This window comes from Macaca fascicularis, chromosome 13 (genome assembly GCF_037993035.2).
Source record: "Macaca fascicularis isolate 582-1 chromosome 13, T2T-MFA8v1.1".
Classification (NCBI taxonomy): Eukaryota; Metazoa; Chordata; class Mammalia; order Primates; family Cercopithecidae; genus Macaca; species Macaca fascicularis.
In genome coordinates this window covers 118,725,499-118,746,780 of record NC_088387.1, presented here as the reverse complement: position 1 = coordinate 118,746,780, position 21,282 = coordinate 118,725,499, and the positions used below count along the sequence as shown (strand labels likewise).

Sequence of the window (21,282 nt, the reverse complement as noted above, 5' to 3'; positions counted from 1 at the left end):
TAATCAGATTTTCCCGTTTATACGTTTTTGTACCCACACAAATTCTAGTTGCCTCTGAGGTCCATCAAATAGATAACAAATTGAGGGCTGGGCGCGGTAGCTCAAGCCTGTAATCCTAGCACTTCGGGAGGACGAGGCAGGCAGATCACGAGGTCAAGAGATTAAGACCATCCTGGCCAACAAGGTGAAACCCTGTCTCTACTAAAAACACAAAAATTAGCCAGGTGTGGTGGTGCACGCCTGTAGTCCCAGCTACTCGGGAGGCTGAGGCAGGAGAATCGCTTGAACCCAGGAGGCAGAGGTTGCAGTGAGCTGAGATCACACCACTGCACTTCAGCCTGGGCAACAGAGCAAGACTCCGTCTCAGAAACAAATAAAATAAAAAACAAATTGAGTTCACTGGGCGTTGTATGGCATCACAGAATTGAGCATCAGGAGATTCCATATCTACTGGATCAAAATCCTTTTATTTTTCAGAAAAACCCAAAAACCTTGCTTATGCTTTAGCTGCTGTACTTAGTAGTAACTTACACCTTCCATACTTGTTGTGAAAATGCTGTATTATTTTAACAGCATCAATTTGGTTCCTGCATATCAAACACTGTTCTAGGTACAGAGATGGGATAGAGACGATCCTCTCTGAGGCCATCAATGCGTGGACAGAAGTGGACACGCACACGGTTGATTTCTGACAGGCCAGGCCATCAAAGCCCTGTCTGCATGAGTGCTGATCCATCATTGTTTCTTAATTCACAAAACTCTTTTTTTCCTGCCTTCACAAATAGCAAGTTCCTGTATCTGAAAGAGAAAAGAAAAATGGAAAAAAAGATTGCTTATGTAACCACTGTCCTTTTACATTTCAGTGTATGTGTTATACATATGTGTGTGTATATATATACTATGCATAGTGTACATGTATGAAGATGGATATACATATTTGTGTATATATGCTATGCATGAAATTCCTATGCTTCTATCAGTTTATGTCTTTTAATTATTTATTATATATATATTTAGCATTTCCCCATATTAAAGGGTCTTTAAAAACATTTTAATAGCCACATAATCTGAAGTTATTATAAATAATCTTAGGAGGAACTGTCTTATACAGAATTCTACAGATGTGATTATTTCTTTAGGATAAGTCTTAGAAGGAGAATCCTGAGGTCAGAGTCTGTTCATAAATAATCCCATTGTTGTTCCAGATTGTTTTCTGCAGCGCCTGAGTGCACCGGCCGTAGCATCTCCTTGCCTATCCTGCCTTGTATCTGTTTTTTAAAAAAATCTAATTTTTTAGGCTAACAATGACATTTGCTTTTTATTTTTTTTGCTAGTGAAGATCAACTCACTAGTAAATTACAATTTACATTTATTTGATTACTAGCATGGTTAAGCATTGGTCTTGTAGTGCTATGAATTTACTGTCTGTTCCACAATTTTTTGTGCGTGCCAAGTGCCACACTAAAGAAATGCTTTTAGAAATTAAAAAGCAATGCATTAGATGAGGCCACTGCCCCAAGGAGCTAAGGGAGAGATAGGAATTAAGAATAGGAGGGTTTCACCATGAGCAGGAAACGCACCTTTAAAATCAGGTTTCAGGTTGGGCATGGTGGTTCACACCTGTAATCCCAGCACTTTGGGAGGCCGAGGTGGGTGGATCACCTGAGGTCAGGAGTTTAAGACTAGCCTGGCAAAGCTGGTGAAACCCCGTCTCTACTAAAAATACAAAAATTAGCTGGGCATGGTGGTGGACACCTGTAATCCCAGCTTCTCAGGAAACTGAGGCGGGAGAATTGCTTGAACCCAGGTGGCGGAGGTTGCAGTGAGCCAAAATCGCGCCATTGCACTCCAGCCTAGGCAACGAGAGCAAAACTCCATCTCGAAAAAAAAAAAGAGAGATCAGGTTTGAGGTTGGTTTCAGGGTACTCATCTTGCAATGAGCAAGTGCAGGTGAGCTCTGACGGGAGCGGGGGCGTCAGAGCAGCCAGCCGCACCTTCGTCTAGAACGGATTCACTGTCATCTCCCACTCCAGGGTGGCCAGCTGAAGATTGGGCCGTCATCTGTTCTGAACCATTGATATAATTGTGTTTCCCATGGCCTGTTCTGTTGCTTTAGACCTGGTCAGCACGCTCACAACTTTGATGAAATTAGAATGCCTTTCACACAGAGCTAGGCAAGTAAGTTGATGAGTACAACCTGAAAAGGCCCAACTTAGCCGTGAGCATTGGACACAAATAGGAGTTGTATGACCACAAAAGTAAGGAAAATATACCGCGTACAGAGACCCTGTTCATTTGTTATGCAAAATAAATGGTGGTCTTCACTCCCAAAGACCCTTCCAGAAGAAAACAGTTGAACACTTTTAGTGCAAAAGGACAACTCCGGGTTACTGGTAGAACTTAGCTGTTATTTATAGTTTCTCTTCCTAACTGTTTATAACTTTTGTTCATAAAAACTGGCAGTTTCCTTTGTCTAACCACTGCATACCCTCTTTATCTAGGACTCTCTGGTTTTTCTGTTGCTTTTCATACTGCTGTTATTTGTGACAGGCAAAAAGTCGACTCCTTGGACTCAAGGGAATATGTTCTTGGTTTCTTTCATCCTGGGACAGCCAGTCGTCGTCGTTGCAGAGGATCATCTCATTATCTTCATTACTCAGTCATCCCAGAGACCCTTGATGAAGAGCTTTTAGATAAAACATGAGTAGAGTGTCATTCGGCCAGTTCCATAGCACCAGCAGCTCTTGTTGAATGGTGTTCAGTTAGTGAACAGTTTTCTAGTTTCTGAAAAGGTGACACATATTCAAATATCACATTAACAAATAATGTGCACGTGTGTGTGATTGAATTTCATGCAGCCATTATAAATCATGTCCCAAGAAAATATTTGAGGATATAAGAAAGTTTGAGTAAAGGATACAAAACAGTGTATATTTTTTGAAAAGAGACGACAAGGATGCATCTGAGAATACTGCATCATTGTCCACAGTTGACTTTCTTGTTTCACTTGATACTTTACGGTTTGTATTATTCCACAGTGTGCACAGGGATGAGGTGGTAGATGGGGGGTGTTAGCTAACTCTGTTTAAGCAGCTAACCTGCCTGGCAGTACTGTGAGTGTTTAAAAGGTGTCAGTTTGCATAATCATCTCACCAGCACCCACCACCTTAGCCTGCTGTTTCTGCTGTGTCCTCTCAATTAGCTTATGGTAGTACCCGTTTGCCCTGGCCAGAATCCAAGACTTTTACCTCCTAAATAATTCATATGAGTGTTTGTCTCCTCCACCCTGCCCCTCTGCTCCTGTGCTAGTTCAGACCTTGTTTCTGTGTGCCTTGTTCACGAAGCCAGCTCAGTATCCTTTTTATCCACATGATACCCCCCAAAGAATTAGAAAACTAGGTACCCCTCAGACATTTTTAAGCTATCTAAAATGTTTTATCATAAATTTAAATGGTTTCAAAGGATATAATTAATTTTTAGCACATAGTATGTTGCATATGTGATTTAATTATATTTCCATCAGCACGTAGGACTGCAGATTCAGCTCATTCAGTTTTGGGAAATGTGACCCACTTGGCAGCCAGTACCCATCGTAACCAGTCACTCAAACCAGGCACGTGTGATCTCAAAAGAAATCTCACTTCGTCGTGTGATCCAGATAATCATGGCAGTGGGGTCCTGGCAGCAGTCACTTCACTCTGGATTTAGTCCTTAGAATTCATTCTCTCCCCTCAAAGCCCCCCGGGTTCTTGTCCTCCCCTCCTGCCCGCCACCCTGGGATCTGCCACTCTGGGGTCCAGCCTCTAGCTCCAGCTCCAGCTCAGCCTCACCCCCACCATCCCCCTGACCTCATCCTCCAGCTGTCCCTGCTCTGCAGTGCCTTGAACGTGCTCTGCCATGTGTTGGCCCGTTTCCTCCTGAATCCTCAGGCATCAGTGCCAGCAGTGTCCTCGCAGAGCTGTCAAGTGTGTCCAAGCTGTGCCGCTTGTGCCTCTGCCCTGTGAGGGACACCATCCCCTCGTTCACGTGCATTGCTCTGTTCATCGTGCGAGACTCCCTGCCCTGTGCCACCGGTCTCGGTGTCTCCCACGCTGGAGTGTCCATATTTCATAAACACACAACATGTGTGCATGTATGTATTTCATATGGACATCACGTACGCTGGGCCTTCATATCTACAGGTTCTGCATCCACGGATTCCACCACCCGCAGATGGGAAACACGGTGAGGTGTGCACAGCAGCCTTTCAGCCGTGGTTGGTTGAATCCACATGTGTGGAACCTGCAGATACGGAGGACCGACTAAGGACTTGAGCAGTCATGGATCTGATATCCTGGGGCTCCTGGAACCGTTCCCCGGCAGATAGAGGGTCTGCTGCTTGTGTTTACGCATGTGTGTGTATGTACAACCCCCGACTTATGTGGTTTGGCTTAAGATTTTTCAACTTTATGATGGTGCAAAAGCGCTCCCCATTCGGTGGGAACTGTGCTATGAGCACCCACACGCCATTCTGTTTCTCACTCACAGTGAATTCAAGAAACGACATGAAATGTCCAACACTTTATAAAGCAGGCTTTGTGTTGGCTGATTTTCCCAACCGTAGGCTAATGTAAGTGTTGCGAGCATGTTTAAGGTAGGCTGGGCTGTGCTGGAACATTCAGTTAGCTAGGTGGTGCATTCACTCCTTTTCTTTTTTTTTTTTTTTTTTCCCGAGATGGAGTTTGGCTCTGTGGCCCAGGCTGGAGTGCAGTGGTACGATCTCCACTCACTACAACCTCTCTCCCGGGTTTAAGTGATTCTCCTGCCTCAGCCTGCCAAGTAGCTGGGATTACAGGTGCTCACACCACACCTGGCTAAGTTTTGTATTTTTGGTGGAGCCGGGGTTTCACCATGTTGGCCAGGCTGCTCTCCAACTCCTGACCTCAGGTGATCCACCCAGCTCGGCCTCTCAAAGTGCTGAGCCACCGTGCCCGGCCTGCATTCACTTATTTACTTTTTACTTATTTTCTTTTCTTTTTCTTTTTTTTTTTTTTTTTGAGACGGAGTCTCACTGTCGCCCAGGTTGGAGTGCAGTGGTACAATCTCAGCTCACTGCAAACTCCACCTCCTGGGTTCATGCCATTCTCCTGCCTCAGCCTCCCAAGTAGCTGGGACTACAGGTGCCCGCCACTATGCCCGGCTAATTTTTTGTATTTTTAGTAGAGACGGGGTTTCACCGTGTTAGCCAGGATGGTCTCGATCTCCTGACCTTGTGATCCGCCCGCCTCGGCCTCCCAAAGTGCTGGGATTACAGGCGTGAGCCACCACGCCCAGCCCACTTATTTTCAACTCATGGTATTTCTAACTTACGATGGGTATGGACGGAGCATCTGTGTCTGTCTTGATGCACTGTTTGGTAGCCATGTGTTCTGTATGACTGTCTGTCATACCGAGTTCATCTTTGTACTCCTGTTGTCTGATGTAGGACGTACTTCCTCTTAGGTGCTTAGTTGATGCTTCTTAAGTGAGGGAGTGACTGGGTGCTTCTGTTTACAATATGAACAGCAAGCTAAGCCCGCTCCGCCAGCCCAGCCTGCCTTAAGAGCTGTCTTGTAACAGCTTCGCCTCACAGGCATTCACACCGTGAATTCACACTGTGCCTTCCCCAGGTAGGTTTCTTTATTCCTTTACCCGAAACATCAAGGGCATTCTGTGAGCGTTCCTGTGTGTCTGCGGGGGCAGGTCTGTCCTTGGAAGCTAAGAGCAGAAGCACCGCAGGGCCCCCAGCCCTTCACTGTGCCCTCCCCCGGCCCCTTCACTGTGCCCTCCCCGGCAGCCTTCCTCAGCTGCAGGGCAGATGCTCTGTGGTACCTGCTCCCGCTCCTCTCAGGAGGGCCTGCCTTTCTCCCTCGCTGGGTCACCTCTCCCCGGCACATGCTTCTCCCAAACCGGTGTCTTCTCTCCTCAGCTGCAACCTGCCATCTACACGTTTACCAGGCACTTTGCCGTTTCTGTTCCACCATCTTGTCATTTTTTGTATCTTCTGTCATTTTGTAAAACCCAGCTCATCTGCCTGCAGCATCTCCACGTCCGGCCTGCCCTGAGTGGCTAGAGACAGGTTCGCGCCATCCCTTGGATTTCCGCGTTAGTCTGTTATTGGTTAGTTTGTTTCCGGGTCTCTCTCACCCTCTAGGGAGCAGCCGCGGCACCGCCTACCCCCGCCTGGACCCCGCTGCTCGCTGCTCTCTTCCTGCCTTGCCGGCTGATGCAGCCTGACCATGTACGGTCTTTAGACTGCCCCAGTCAGTCTGTACCCTGCAGCTAGAGTCATTTTCCAAACATTTTATTTCAAAATGCATTTCTCTGTTTAGAAGCACCCAGTTGCCCCTCTTGCCTGGAACTGAAATCTCACCTTTGTGACCTGATGTTGGAAACTTGCCCTGGCTTCTGGGACCTGACCCTCTTCATCAGCCTTGTGTGCCCCGAGCCTAGCACAGTGCCTGGCCCACAGCAGGCGGTCAGTCAATGGCCACTAAGTGAATGGATGAGGAAATGCAGATTTCGCCAATATTTATTCATTACCTTCTTTGTTCTCCTTTCCACGAAAATTAAAACCTTAAGTTTCTCATTTTTAAAATGATCATTGGCCGGGCGTGATAGCTCACACCTATAATCTTAGCACTTTGGGAGGCTGAGGCAGGCAGATCACCAGAGGTCAGGAGCTGAAGACCAGCCTGGCCAACATGGCGAAACCCCGTCTCTACTAAAAACACAAAAATTAGCCAGGCGTGGTGGCAGGTGCCTGTAGTCCCAGCTACCCGGGAGACAGAGGCAAGAGAATCACTTGAACCCAGGAGGCGGAGGTTGTAGTGAGTCAAGATCATGCCACTGCACTCCAGCCTGGGCGACAGAGACTCTGTCTCAAAAAAAAAAAAACAGCTGTCATAGTGGCAGGCACAGTGGCTCGTGTCTGTAATCCCAGCACTCTGGGAGACCAAGGTACGTAGCTCACTTCAGCCCAGAAGTGCAGGACAAGCCTGGGCAACATGGGAAAACCCCGTCTCTACAAAAAATACAAAAATTAGCTGGGTGTGGTGACACAGCCTGTAGTCCCAGCTACTCGGAGGCTGAGGTGGGAGGATCACTTGAGCCCAGGAGGTCAAGCTGTGGTCGCACCTCTGCACTCAAGCCTCGATGACAGAGTGAGGCCCTGTCTCAAAAAAAAAAAAGTCATAATAATGCCTACTTTGTAATGTTGTTATGACCAAAAATAATAACAGCGCACGCATTTACAGAGCTAACAGTCCAACAGTCCCGCAGGGAAGATGTACGCGGAGAGGTTATGAAGGTACCGCGCTGCAGAGCCCCAGGGAGAAAAGCTGGCGTTGCCTGAGCCCTCACCAGGTTCCCAGCATGGTTCTGAGTACTTCACCTGTATTAACTGTTAATCCTCACTAGAATCACGAAGAACTATTAATACATCCGTTTTACTTACCAGGTACCAAGGCACAGTTCAGCAGCCTGGCGGGGGTCAGGTAGCTGAGAATGGCTGAGGAGCGGTGACCTGGTAGTCCTCCTCCCAGACCCTTCCCTTCACCCCGCAACTCCAGGGTCAGCAGGGGCGGCCCAGCCAGTCCAGGGGCCTCTCTGTTGCCCAGCTCTTCCCCCAGGCCGTCTTCTGGCTCTTGTGGGGGCCACTTCTCCCGTGGTCACGCTTGGAGCCTTAATGATCACCCACACCCTACACAGCTCCAGCGGCACATCTGCTGTTTCCTGAGTGCCCTCTCCTGCCAGCCAGCTGGTCAGTGTGGCATCCACACCCATGTGTGGTTCTTCTGCCTTCCTGCATGCCATGGCTCACCGATCTGCTCGCTGACTGTGCCTCTGCACCTCGTTACTTCACTTCCTTCTCTACCCAGCGTGGTTTCCATAATCCATATCTCACACATGCCTTTCCCAAATCCCAGAATGCCTGCTCCTTCATTCTTCCACTGCACACATCTCAGATACCTGCGCTCTTGACAGGTTCAGCCTCCAGCTTCCTCTGCATGGACACCCAGCAGCTGAGGCTGCGGGAGCATTTCCCACATTCAAGCATCGACAGTGACGCTTGGCAGCGTCGAGTGGATCATCAGCACTGCGGGGCCTTCCTGCCAGGTTGCTCTGGTCTCTCCCACTGCCCTTTTAGACTGTCTCTACCTCTCTCAAGCCTCCCACCCCTCCCCTTCCTCCTCACTTTTAAAAATGAGTGACGTTCCCCCAGCTTTGGAGCCAAAACAGAGTTCTGGTAGCACCTCACGTCCCTAGTCCTGGACACACACCTGCTGAGGTCAGCGGGCAGACTGTCGCCGCCGACGGCCCTCGGCCCGCATGCCCTGACGCCTGGAACCTTGAGCCATGGGTCATCCTTTCTTCCTAATGTGTAATCAGCTGTTCTCCAGCTACAGCCTCCTCCGCTGTGTTTTCACACACTCAAGCACTTGCTTAAACACAGACACGGAGTGTCTCACCTTCTGCGGCCGCTGTTGGCCTTTCCTCCGCTGGCACCCTGGTCATGCCGACTTCCCTGGAGGTTCCTACAGCTGCCCACCTCTCTGCTTCCCTCTCCTTAGTTTCCACAGATTTGTTTTTTTTTTTTTTTAAGACAGGGTCTCAGTCTTGTCGCCGGACTGGAGTACAGTGTCATGATTTCAGGTCACTGCAATCTTAGCCTCCTGGGCTCAGATGATCCTTCCACCGCAGCCTCCCAGGTAGCTGGGACTACAGATGCATGCCACCACACGCAGCTCATTTTTGTTTTATAGAGACAGGGTTTCACCATGTTGCCCTTCGTGAGCTCCTAAGCTCAAGCAATCTGCCTGACTCAGCCTGCCAGTGTGCTAGGATTACAGGCGTGAGCCACCACGCCCGGCCTTTCCACAAATCTTATTCTCATCTGATTCCCGTCCAACCAGCTCTCAACAAAGCTGCTAATGGCTTTATCTGGAACCTGCCGGATGTTGAGTTCCTCTGCAGGCTGCCTCCTGGCAACGTCTGCTCGCTGACCCTCTGGACAAATACCTGCTTCTGCCACTCTGCACCATCAATATAAATAATAACTAATTCACGGTAATCAGTCATGAAAGAATGAAATGAAAAACACATGCCAAATGCAGGCCCCTGCTTTGTTATCACGGCATGCTGTACACGTAAAGTTCTCTGTCACGTGACTGCAGGAGCATCTCCATTCCTGTGCCTCGTCCTCGGGTATCAGTCACAAGCCACTTGCAGGCTAACGTCAGCCCACAGGGGTCCTTGAAGTCGACAGAAATGAACTACTGAGCCAGAGGGGCCGAGACCTGGGAGCCGCCAGCGTTTTCTGTAAAAGGCCATGGAGTGAACGTTGTAGACTTCCTGGCCATGCGGTATCTGTCCAGCTACTGAGCTCTGCCGCGCATGCCTGGCTCTTCCGTGGTTGCACAGAACCTTCTCACCGTGCAGGTGCACAGGAGGCGGGCCTCTGGGCTCCTGTGAGCTCCGCCCACCAACTCAGGCAGTAGGGGGTGGGGGGCGTCCACAGGATGTGCACAGATTGCCAGCACCAGGCCCGGCTACTGGAACATCCTCTTCATAGCTTTACTCACGTCTACACAGACGCCTTAAGTTCACCCCATCAGTGCAGGGAGACTGGGGCCTTCAGATGCTGTGGCCTGTGCTCTTGGAAGCCTGCAAAGGCCAGCACACCTGACCCTCCTCTGCCTCCCCTCCTGTGCCACCCGTCCTCACCTGCTTCCCCAGCCTACCCTCATCCTCACCGGCTCGGCCCCTCCTCCACCTCCTGCCTCCAGCCACCTGGTCCTTACTGCATCCCCTCGGGCCCTGCACCCTGCCCTCTGCTCCCTGTGCCCCCCCGTGCCTGCTCTCACCAGGCTTTGCACACATTCTGTCCTCTTCGAGGGTCTCTGCCCCCCTCCTCCTCCCTGATTAACTCCTGCCTGTCCTCACCGTAGGGCATGTCCTGAGGGAAGAGGGCCCCAGCCTCTCTAGCAGGACAGGCCAGAGCCTTAGGCGTAGGGAACCGGGAAGGGAGCAGTTATTAGTTGCCCCTGGATACAGAGTCTGCCTAGATGCATATATAGAACTGGTTCAGACTTGGCACAGTCTCTTTCCCTCTCACTCGTTCACATTTGCAATTCAAAGAGAATATACAGAGCCATTTGTATTATATAAAGTGATTATTGCATTGAATTTAGACTAGAGAAGGCATTTGGAGATCATTTTAGTAAATTATCTTAACCAATCTAAAAATGTTTCTGAACTGTCAACCAGAACACAGAAATCCTGTGTTACTTGCTGTAGTGTGGACAGTTTGGGGGAACGTCCACACTTGCTGTAGTGTGGACAGTTTGGGGGAACGTCGATCAGTGGTTCTCTGACTGGGTCCAGTGGCTGCGCACCAGCTAGTGAAGAAAACCACAGACTCCAACTGCATGATGTATGCTCTGGTCTCCTTCTTTCAAAAAGAAAAAAAAAATGCTGCAAGATATATTTTAAGAAATGTGAGTTCTCCTGCTAATATTTGCAGCTCGCTGGTTGGTGCCATGGAGGCCAGTACTCACCGTCAGGCTGTGGCAGGTACAGTGAAAGGAAAAACTCTGAGAGAACGGTGGAAAGTTCACCAGACAGTAAAACACATGCTAGTTGGAGTGACTGAAAAACAGACCACGGACACCACCAAGTGCCGTGGGATGTGCAACCGCAGGACCCCTCGCTGCTGGGGAAGGCAAGGTGGCGTGGCCACTTAGGAGGACAGCTTGGTGACTCCTGCAACACTAAACGCACTCTTACATACAACCCAGCACTGCGGTTACTGCATTCCGCTCCTGGATGTCTCACCCAGTTGTGCCGAATGCTTATATCCACACAAGAATCTTCCCAAAGATGTTGATGCCAGCTTTATCCATAGTTGCCAAAAACTAGAGGCAACCAAGAGGTCCTTCAGTAGGTCAGTGGGTAAACAAACTGGTAATCTGGACAGTAGAATGTTCAGCATTTTTTTTTTTTTTTTTTTTTTTTGAGACGGAGTCTCGCTCTGTCGCCCAGGCTGGAGTGCAGTGGCGCGATCTCGGCTCACTGCAAGCTCCGCCTCCCGAGTTCACGCCATTCTCCTGCCTCAGCCTCCCGAGTAGCTGGGACTACAGGCGCCCACAACCGCGCCCGGCTAATTTTTTGTATTTTTAGTAGAGACGGGGTTTCACCGTGGTCTCGATCTCCTGACCTTGTGATCCGCCCGCCTCGGCCTCCCAAAGTGCTGGGATTACAGGCGTGAGCCACCGCGCCCGGCCGAATGTTCAGCATTTTTAAAAAACGAACTATCAACCCCTGAGAAGACCTGGAGGAAGCTGAGATGTCTGCAGTGCCAGGTCACACGGCTGCTCACTCATAGAGCCTGGCCTGTCTGAAGCTCCGGGCCCAGCACCAGTTCCTTCCCTCACACACAGAGTTTCACTGGGCACGCACACGCCAGCTCTGGATTGATGTAGAAACAGTTTGGGAATTTTTAACAGCATCGTCCACATTTTTAATGCCTCCCTCCTGCCTGGCACTGTGTTGAGCACTTTCGTATATCTTACTTAATTGTCACATCTGTAAGGTGGGACAGATGACCTCAGCTCTGTAAACTCAGCCATTGCTGAGCCTGCAGTGTGAGTGTGAGGCCACATGTCAGAGCCCCGGAAGACACAAGCCCCGCTCTCCTGCCTGCAACACAGCCCCCGCCCCCACTGCAGCTGGAATTAGAGCAGGTCGTTAGCTCCTGCCTGAGGAAGCCCAAATAAAGGACTGCAGAACAACCGTAGTGCAAAGCTGACACTCATTTCCCTCCTAGGCGCTTCGTGAGCAGGCCCTGAGTTCTCTGTGTCCGGGCGTGGAGGGCAGGAGGTGTGGAGAGGGAGCAGTGCATGTGTGAGCTAGTACACAGAAGACGTGTGTGGCAGGCTCTACCACACATTTTTAAAATATGTAAACTCCTAAACTTCTTGTCAGAGAAGTGCTTGGCATGCACACAAAATCATTTAGCTAATTTTTGAGAAACATATTGTTTAATTGTCTGTCTCCCTTGCTAGATCATCCACTAATGAGTGCTCGTTCACTAACCTCCCCGCCAGCCTTGCAGTCTCTGTCAGGCAGGAAGTACTTAAAGCATGTTTACTGACTGGCTGCAGAAATGAGGACATCTACAGTATTCAAAGATAGTGCCCATTACCTTGAGAAAAGACAGAGTGAGCATCCACTTTTAGCTTCTTAAAAGGTTTAAACATTCCGACCTTTTTTTCCCATTCATTTCTCTAACGGCTGTCCTTTCTGCATTGCACAAGGGCAAAGATAAACACAGAAGTCTGTACGAATCAGCCAGCGTGGCGGTACCAGCCAGCCCTTCCGTGTTGAAGCCATAACGTTACGCAATGTGAAAGTATGCCGTGCATTGCCACATGGGCCTGGAACATGTTGTGTTCACATAGTTCATTGATTTTTTCATATTGATAAATTAGAATTATGAACATAGAAAGCCACTTATTTTATAGTCACATGCAGAGCTTACAGATACAAATACATATGTCCAACACATAGCATAAAATTTCCTTATTGATTTTAAATTGACAAATCTCAAGACAATCCTGCTAAAAAGGACGCCAGTCATATAGATGGAGAGAGATGCGGAGCTTTCCAATAAAAAGCCTCTTCCCGATGCTCTATCAGTTGCTAAATGTTACTGTTTTTATGATTTGATCAGCTCGAACTGTATCTCACGCTTGGCTCTCTTATTGCCTAATTACACGTGCAGCGTTGACAAATGGCATTCCCCTCCGTGCTGCCAGCACACTGACCTTGTCATGATTACTAATGGCTGGCTGGCGCTGCTTCCAGCAAGGTGAGCAGCTGTGGCCAGTGGCTATGCGTTTGGGTCATGGATTCCACCATGCCTTGCATGTGTGTTTGGTCACATGTTCTGCCATGTCTTGCAGAGCTGCAGAAACTGGAGGGCAGCAGTGGACCTGTGCGGACGTCTCCTCACAGCCCACGGCCAGGGCTACGGCAAGAGCGGGCTGCCCACCAGCCACACGACAGATTCACTGCAGGTGAGAACACCTTTCAGGGGCTGTAGTTTAACCTGGCTTATCACAGTTTGGGGACATGGACAGGACCATGGCCTTTCATGCCAGTAACAAAAAGTATATTTTCATATCCTGCTTCTTTATCTCCTAATTATATTGTATATACTGTACTGGGGCACTGGAATTCTCACTTTGGCCCATCAGGACGCCTGTGCGCCCCAGAAGCACACTCACAGGTGCCCACACTTAGTCTCATGGTGGGACCAGCACGGCTTTGGGTCAGCAGGCGGGTTCGCCTCACGACTGGCAGCAGCAGCTGGCCTGTGCGGGGATCTGGGGCATGTCTGAGTCCGGTAGGAAACAGTGGCAGGAGCAGTTGGTTCTGTCCCCCCCAAGGACGGAGCGTCCATGTGCCATGGGTTTGCTCCTCCTGGCATATCACTTGCTCTGAAATTAAAAAAAAAAGGAATGCACAAAATAGACTTGTGAACAAAAGGAAACTCATCTGAGAAGAAGGAACAGCTGCAAACATTGATAAATTCTTACCTTTCCCTGGGGAGTTTTTCAACTGTTCTTCTAGCTTACATGGGAATCCCCCGGGACTAAACAGGCCACCAGATCCTTCAGAACTGTGATGAGCGTTGGAAAGGAGCAGCTCTGGGGAGCCCTGACGGCTTAGCTGTTTCCAACAAGCTCCTTCTCCTTCTTCCTCTTCCCGCAAGAGCCGACAAGAAGAGCCACTTCCCCCATCACCTGTCCATCCACTGGTTTGCCAAATCCTAGGCTGTTTTTCTATCATTCCTCTCCAACCCATCACCACCCGCAGTTCAAGCTCTCATTGCAGTGTTGCTTTAGCCTCCTATATGAACTTAGTTCAAGTTTCTTTATTCACATTCATTCCATCAACTACCTCCAAAAAAACTCTTAAAGCACACTTTTGATCATCTCACTTTCCTGCTTGAAAACTGCCCGGCATAGTGGCACATGACTGTAGTCCCAGCTACTGGGGAGACTGAGGCAGGAGGGTCACTTGGGCCCAGGAGTTCTGGGCCGTAGTGCACTTTGCTGATCACGTGTTGGCACTAGCTCAAGACCAATATGGTGACCTCCTGGGAGCCAGGGACCACCAGGCTGCCTAAAGAGGGTGAACCACCCTCCTTTCCAACTAGGTCTGAAACGGAGCTAGTCAAGAGCTGGATAGTTTCCCATTGCCTACCATGCGAAATTTCATCTTCTCGTGTGTGTGTGTGTGTGTGTGTGTGTGTAATGAGAACACTGAAAATCTGTCTTAGCAATTTTTAGTATACGTTGTTTGTAACTGTGGTCACCATGTCTACAATAGATCTCTTGAGCTTATTCCTCCTGTCTCACTGAATTTTGTTTCCTTTGACTAACATCTCTCAAACCTCGCTGCCCTGCCCTCCTCCCCACCCCCACCCCCAGCCCCAGCACCCGCCATCTACTCTGCTTCTGTGAGCCCAGTGTTTTCAGATTCCATGTGTAAGTGAGGCCCCGCGCTGTTTGTCTTTCTGTGCTTGGCTTGTTTCATCTAACGTCATGTCCCCCAGGCTCATCCACATCACAAACAATGGGATTTCCCCCATGAAAGCTGAGTGGTATTCCACTGTGTGTCGTACCACGTTCCTTTATCCATTCATCCCTCAGCGGACACTTGGTGAAATTCATTCTTCTCATCAGTAAAGTCAGATCACATTAGGTTCCCCTTTTAATCCTAAGTCTCTGGCTGTGCAGCTCTGTAATGCAAATTCCCACCATTTTCCTGAAGGTACCCCAGATGCTGCCAGAGCACGCTGTGCTCTCGTACGTCGTGTTTTGTCCACTCTGTGCCTTTGTCCTTACGTTCCCTGAACGAGCAGACCCTTCCTTAGCCTGTGGCCCCTTGAAACTCCGCAGCCCTGAGAGCTGCCCTCAAACACAACCCATCCCCGCGCTTCCGCTCCTTCCTGCTCCCGTTCCCGCCGTCATTCCCCCGCCCTCCACTAGGCGGCGCATTCCTTTGGTGCCTTTCCGTCTTCATGACACCTAGCACAGTGCTTTGCACACACACCTGCTCAGTAAGCAGTGTTTACTTACTGAGTAAACAGTTATGTAAAACCATTCACATTGTTATTAAGCTCAATAGTAATTTTTTTTTTAGAGACAGGGTCTCGCTATGTTGTCCAGGCTGTGCTCAAACTGCTGGGCTCAAGTGATCCTCCCACCTCAGCCTCCCGAGTAGCTGGAACTGCAGGCATGAGTGATATCTGAGAATTAAATATTCAGCATGTTTCAAATGTCGGATTTTATTTTTCATGACCTCACCTCGCAGAGTGACCACGTTCTGCTTTTTTAAACACGATTTTGTAAATATGCAAAGATAGGAAGTTAGGTTAGTCCTTATTTTAATATATGAGAAATTAATCTCTTAACCAACTTCATAAGGAATAGCAATTTCTGAACTGGATATATATAGATAACCTATTGTTTCCATTGTATTTTGTTTTTAGCTCTGGTTTGTGAGGCTGGCACTACTAGTGAAGTTGGGCCTTTTCCAGAATGCTGAGATGGAATTTGAACCCTTTGGAAATCTTGATCAGCCAGACCTTTATTACGAGTACTACCCACACGTGTACCCTGGGCGCAGGGGTAAGGCCATGGTATTTAATATTTGTACATTTGTATGTGTTTTGCTCTGGTTTGCTTTGATTTATACATAATTTGGTAGCCTCAGTTTTCCTTATTTATCCAGTCTCAAAAAAAATCAGATAAGTACCTAGCAACAAGCCTTGACTTACAGAATGCTCCCACTCAGATTTACCGAAACATTGACCTGGAGGTGCTCCCTGGTGTGTCTGTCTGTACATTTAGCAGCCGTGTATCTAGCACCTGGTGTGTCAAGGCAGCATGATGTGGTGCAGGGCCCGGGTGGTAGACGTCTGAGCTGTGCTCCACAGGGAAGAACCGTCCCATCTCGGGACCTGATGCACAGAGAAGCAGAGCAGTGAAACCAAACGTGTCCGTGCCATGTGGCACACGCCGCGACATTTTCCATTCGTCTCTATTCTTATTTAATTTATTTTAAAAATCTGGTTGTGACTCACCCTTTGGGTCACAATCACGACCATGGTTTGGAAAACACTAGGCTATAGCATAGGGTAGTTCTAGGAGAGTGACAGGAAATCAACAGTTGGGAAGGGAGAAGACGGGTTACGGAGAGCCTTCTACAGCACTGGGAGCCTTGTGCAATGTGTGTCTCTTGGTGAAGAACCTTATAAATATGTTTGAAGCCCCTCATATGTTCTTAAATAGAAAACAGTCCTGGCAGGATGTCTCATGAGGGCGGTGTAAGCAGCTGTTGAAAGCCCAGGCCCTGTTGTCAGGCATCCCCAGTTACATCCTGGTTACATCACTGACTCGTGTAGCCTTGGGGGAGTTATCTGACCTCTCTGTGCCCCAGTGTCCTTATCAGTAAAACAGATATGCCAATCCTGCTTGCTTCCTGGATTGTCCTGAAGATTAAATGATGTCAGTATAAGTTGCTTGGAATAGTGGCTGCTCTCTAGTACCAGCTGTATTTGCCAGTTTTCTTACTGTCTTCTGAATGTATCAGTGACACGGGAGAGTCTCGCACTGCCGCGTTTTGCAGGCTCGATTGTCAGCATTTGTTGGCTGCGGCAGTGGAGCTACGGAGAATGGTCCTAGGTGTCAGGAAATGCAGAGCCTGATCGGAGGTAGAAAATATTTAAAACCAGCAGTACAAGACATGCAAAGGCCTGATTAATAATAAAATAATAATTCCTATAGAAGGCTCAGAAAATTTAAATAAACATTCTATTTAACTTAGTTGATACTAGTAAGTAAATAGATGAACTAAAAAGGCTAGAAGTAAAAACAAATCTTTCATCTTTGTGTGTTGTTTTTTGCTTAAAACTCAGCTCTGTTTCTTTGGAGGGGCATAGGAACGAATGCAGACGCCGGCTTTCTTTATTCCCCATGCTCTCTCCTTTATCATCTTTACCTTCCTCCAGGTAGGACGGGAGGGAATTGGTCCATATTACTCTGAGTTATCCCAGAATTGATGGAGATTTTTATCATTTTTAGTATAAAATACTTTTTGACCTTTAGTCTCACTGGTATTAAAATTGTTTATTCCTTCTGACTAAGGGAATTTGCCCCTTGTAGAAAAGAAAAAAATGGAAAGGGTAACTTCTAATAACTAAGATAGGGCATAAATCAGAGAGATCGTCTTGATGGGGCTGGCTTGATTTCATGGAAGTGAACCAGCCAATCTAGGTAGCCACAGAGTGAGGAAGGACCAGCAACAACACTGTCGCTCTCGGACATAGGACTCCGTGTCATCCAGGGACGTAGATGCCAGTCCTTAATGTGCGACACTTCCTGCCCACCCACTGGCCTGCTAGCCTTCCACGTGACCAGGAGGAACAGACCAAAGCCAGGACCGCTTGATGGTGCGTGTTCAGGAGCTCTGTCTGCCGTGGCGTGGCCAACAGGTGGCGGAAGTGGGGCCAGAGGGGTCTCGGGAACTTGCTGAAGGACCCTCACTGGTGTTGCTGGCCAAGCAGGCCTTCTGTCCCCAGGAGTCTGGCTTTTGCGGCCGTGAGTTGGATAAAGATGTCTTGACTTCTTCCCTAGGGTCTTCTCCCTCGGGGTCTTCTCCCGCACTCCAGCCAGGAAGCTGCCCGGTGGTCGTGAGCACTGTCCTGGAGGAGCAGGGCTTTATCCGTCCCCTCTCCCCAGGAGTAAGTCTCATCTACGTCCCTCTCAAAGTTCCGTCCAGTCTGCTTGCAGGTGGTTCCCTCAACCGCTCATGAGTTTGGAGAGATACAGCCATTGCTGGTCGTTCCAGGGATACTGTTCTACCTTGTAAATTAACTGGGCTCCCTGATTCTGTCATGTCCCTTTCTCGTCTCCACTTCGTCACCAATTTGAGGGTCATCCTTTCCATGTAAGACCAAATTTCCAGCCCAGAAAGAATGGGGAGGCTGTCACTTGGTAGGTTGTGAAGAAAAGATGGAAAGGTTAAAGGCGTTGTTAATTGGGGAAGTTTGAGGGTGTTTCTATTGAATCAGTTATGCCTGGTAGCTATCATAGTCAAGAAACGGCTGCTTTCCTATTTCTTATAAGGATTCGCTTTGTTTTCCCCCGGCATAAATAAAACCATTCCTTCCCCCTCTGCCTGACTGCAGCCTGAGCATCTCCTCCAACCCCGCCCTTCCCACGTCGTTCATAGTCCCGGGACGGGGCTGGACCCAGGTCTGTGGGACTCTGCCTGGGCTGGGGACTGGGGGACTGGGACTGGGACTTGACAGCCGATTTTTTTTAGGCATTTTGTCTGCTGCTAACAGAAAACTCAGGGCCTTGAGCACACAGGCCTTAATTGAAACCACCAGATACCCTGAAGGGCAGAGCTGCACCAAGTGCTCTGGTTTCTTTTCCTACTGAGGTCCGTGTGAATTATAGATTCAAAATGACTCCTCTTACATCACCTGCTTCTGAATTTATGACAGGTGTTTAAGAATGAGTGTGACTGAGAGGCAGATATTTCCTATGATGACCAAATAAACATCTCCAGCTCGGCTGGGCACAGTGGCTAATGCCTGTAATCCCAGCACTTTGGAAGGCCGTGAGGATCTCAAGATCTCTTGAGGCCAGAAGTTCGAGACCAGCCTGGCCAAAATGGTGAAACCCTGTCTCTACTAAAAATACAAAAAATTAGCCAGACACGGTGGTGCACACCTGTCATACCAGCTACTCAGGAGGCTGATACACAAGAATCTCTTCAACCCAGGAGGCGGAGGTTGTCGTGAGCCAAGATCGTACCACTGCACTCCAGCCTGAGTGACGGAGTAAGACTCTGTCTCACAAAAAAAAAAAAAAAAAAAAAGCCCTAGCTCCCACTGGTCTCTAACCTTTACCTCTGGCCGCTCAGGAAGGCCCAGCCTCGCCTTGCGCATCCTATTTACAGCATGCCGAAGGCTCCGTAGCACGGTGTGCCCGTCTCTCAGGAGAGGATGTTGGTGGAAATGACACTGAGTGCCATTGAAGAATATCAAAATCTGTGGATGTAGGTGGAGAACTACCTGTCATCTTTCCTCCTCATTTTGAGGACATTTTTTCCTAAGGATGTTCAGTCAAGCCTAGAAAACATGGCTTTGATTCTTCCTGAAATTAAATTGCACTGGTAAATGGATAAAGAGAAGATAGCAGCTACGCATCATTAAGCAGCTAATTTAAATTATGAAATAGACATAAATCATACATACATTTTAGCAAAAGTGTATTAACATTCATCCTCAATAATATGCTGGATGTTTACTAATTTTTCTTCCCATTTTGTGGTGTAACAAAGCATAAATGTAAGATTTTGATTCATTCACTTCATTTTAGCTTGCAATATATAAGCAAAGCAAGTTGTTAAAATGTGCTTTAAAAGGAGGCTATAATTATAAAAACAACTTTTATGAATGAGCTTTAATATATTTCATGTAAATATTGGGCGTAATTTTTGCCCATTCAGGATATTCATAACAAGACATGTAATGAATCGTGTGTAAAAATCATGAAGGTTTTTTAAAAAAAATTCATCCAAGAAGGGAACAGTATTATGGTTGATGTATTTATGTGTCATATCTCGCAATTTCAGTCAGTTGCTTTCAGCCCCCCCCAAAGCCCAGCCCCATTTCTGACCCTAGTGCTGTCTTTCTCTTGGTTGTCTGGACGCTCCCTCCTGCGCACGGGAAGAATCCTCAGGACACAGTCACGGGGCCCACCCAGCCCTGCGCCCCCGGAGCTGAGGTCTGTGCGGTTCTGGGTGGGACCCCCAAAACCACAAGAAGCCCAGATAGCGCTGACTCTGACCTGGGTGTCCTCTCTTTATCTTCCTTTCTTGCTCCTCAATCTCCACCCCCTTTTCCTCTGTTCCTCTTCTACTGCATTCATTGCTTCTTCCCCTCTCAGACCCTACGCCCATCCCTAGAACCCAGGGCCCAGCTTCCTCCATCCCCAGAACCCAGGCCGCAGGCGGTGGAGTGGAAGCTGCTTGCATCAAGCCTTTTGTCACAGTTCATTTCATGGGTTGTGGGGCAGTCATTGAAAGCTCAGATTTGTGTTCAGAAGCCAACTGGCTGGGGGTTGTGAGCAGATTGTCCACATCTTTTCATTCACTGGAAGTCCTCTGTGTCCCTGCAGGACACACTTAAAGACTGTGTGGCTTTAGTTCCCTGAGACTTCACACATAACTTGGCAACTGAGCTCTTCTGTCTAGAATTGTCATGCGGCTTCAGGAAATTCAGAAGATCGGTGTTGGTCATACTGGTAGAAGATGTCAAAACAAGAAGAATAAAAATAGTGTGCAGAAAACTTGCTCATAGCCACTGTCTTATCGCTGAAAACTGAACTTCACTTGCATAGTAATACCCTGTATCATGCATCTCCAGGGACAGAGAAAAAGATAAATATATCTTAAAGTTGCCTTTCCTATTCGTATTTCTCTGATTTTGAAACAGAAGTTCCCTATCCGTGAATTCTTCAGATGGTTGAGGTAGAGTACTCTTTCATTGCACAGGATGCCACTGTTGTTTCCAGATGGATTTGTGCAAATTCAGATATTTGATTTTTCTGTGTTGCCCACATCTATTTACTGTTTACTTTTACTTTACTTTTTTTTCTGTTCTAATAGCTTTTTAATAAAAGGTATTTACTTTTATTCTAACCCACTACTTCTGTACCTTATGAGAAACTCTGTTTTGGGATCTGGTTAAATCCACTCTTTGCTTAACAAAAATTGGTATTTATAAAATACTCAGACAATTAACAAATATTTTTTCATATTTGCCTTAGACCTTTTTTGTAACAAATGAAATCACCCATTGCTGATACAGCCTGTGAACCTCTTTCCCAGTTCAGTCCCTCCCAGAAGCAGTCACAGTTGTGGTGTGTTGTGTATCCTTCCAGATCATGTTTTTACATATTTGCTTCATACACACACATATACATACACACAGAGAAATACATGTATACAGAGAGAGAGTATTGTCTTATAAGCTTTGTAAATATACTTCATGAGCACATCATTCTTCATTTGCTTTTTTTTTTTCCCCACTCGCCATTGTTCATATCCATCTGTATCCGTATCCATAAAGATGAACAATTAGGATCTTTCCAGCTTTTGGCTATGATGAGCAGTGGT

General features: G+C 47.8%; 1 protein-coding gene across 24 annotated transcripts in view; it reads left to right on the top strand.

The window, feature by feature from the left end:
- Nucleotides 1-21,282, top strand: part of TRAPPC12 (trafficking protein particle complex subunit 12) — a 104,884-nt gene that overhangs the window by 30,904 nt on the left and 52,698 nt on the right. For 20 of the 24 annotated variants that reach the window (XR_012422709.1, XR_012422710.1, XR_012422711.1 and 17 more), the window contains 2 exons: nt 12,984-13,097; nt 15,581-15,719. The exons of the other annotated variants lie outside the window; for them this stretch is intronic. Coding sequence is in view for 17 of the 20 variants with exons in the window: in XM_045369862.2 (XP_045225797.2) it covers nt 12,984-13,097; nt 15,581-15,719 (253 nt within the window). In the remaining 3 variants the exon portion in view is untranslated. The remainder of the gene's footprint in view (nt 1-12,983; nt 13,098-15,580; nt 15,720-21,282) is intronic. 24 annotated transcript variants of the gene reach the window in all.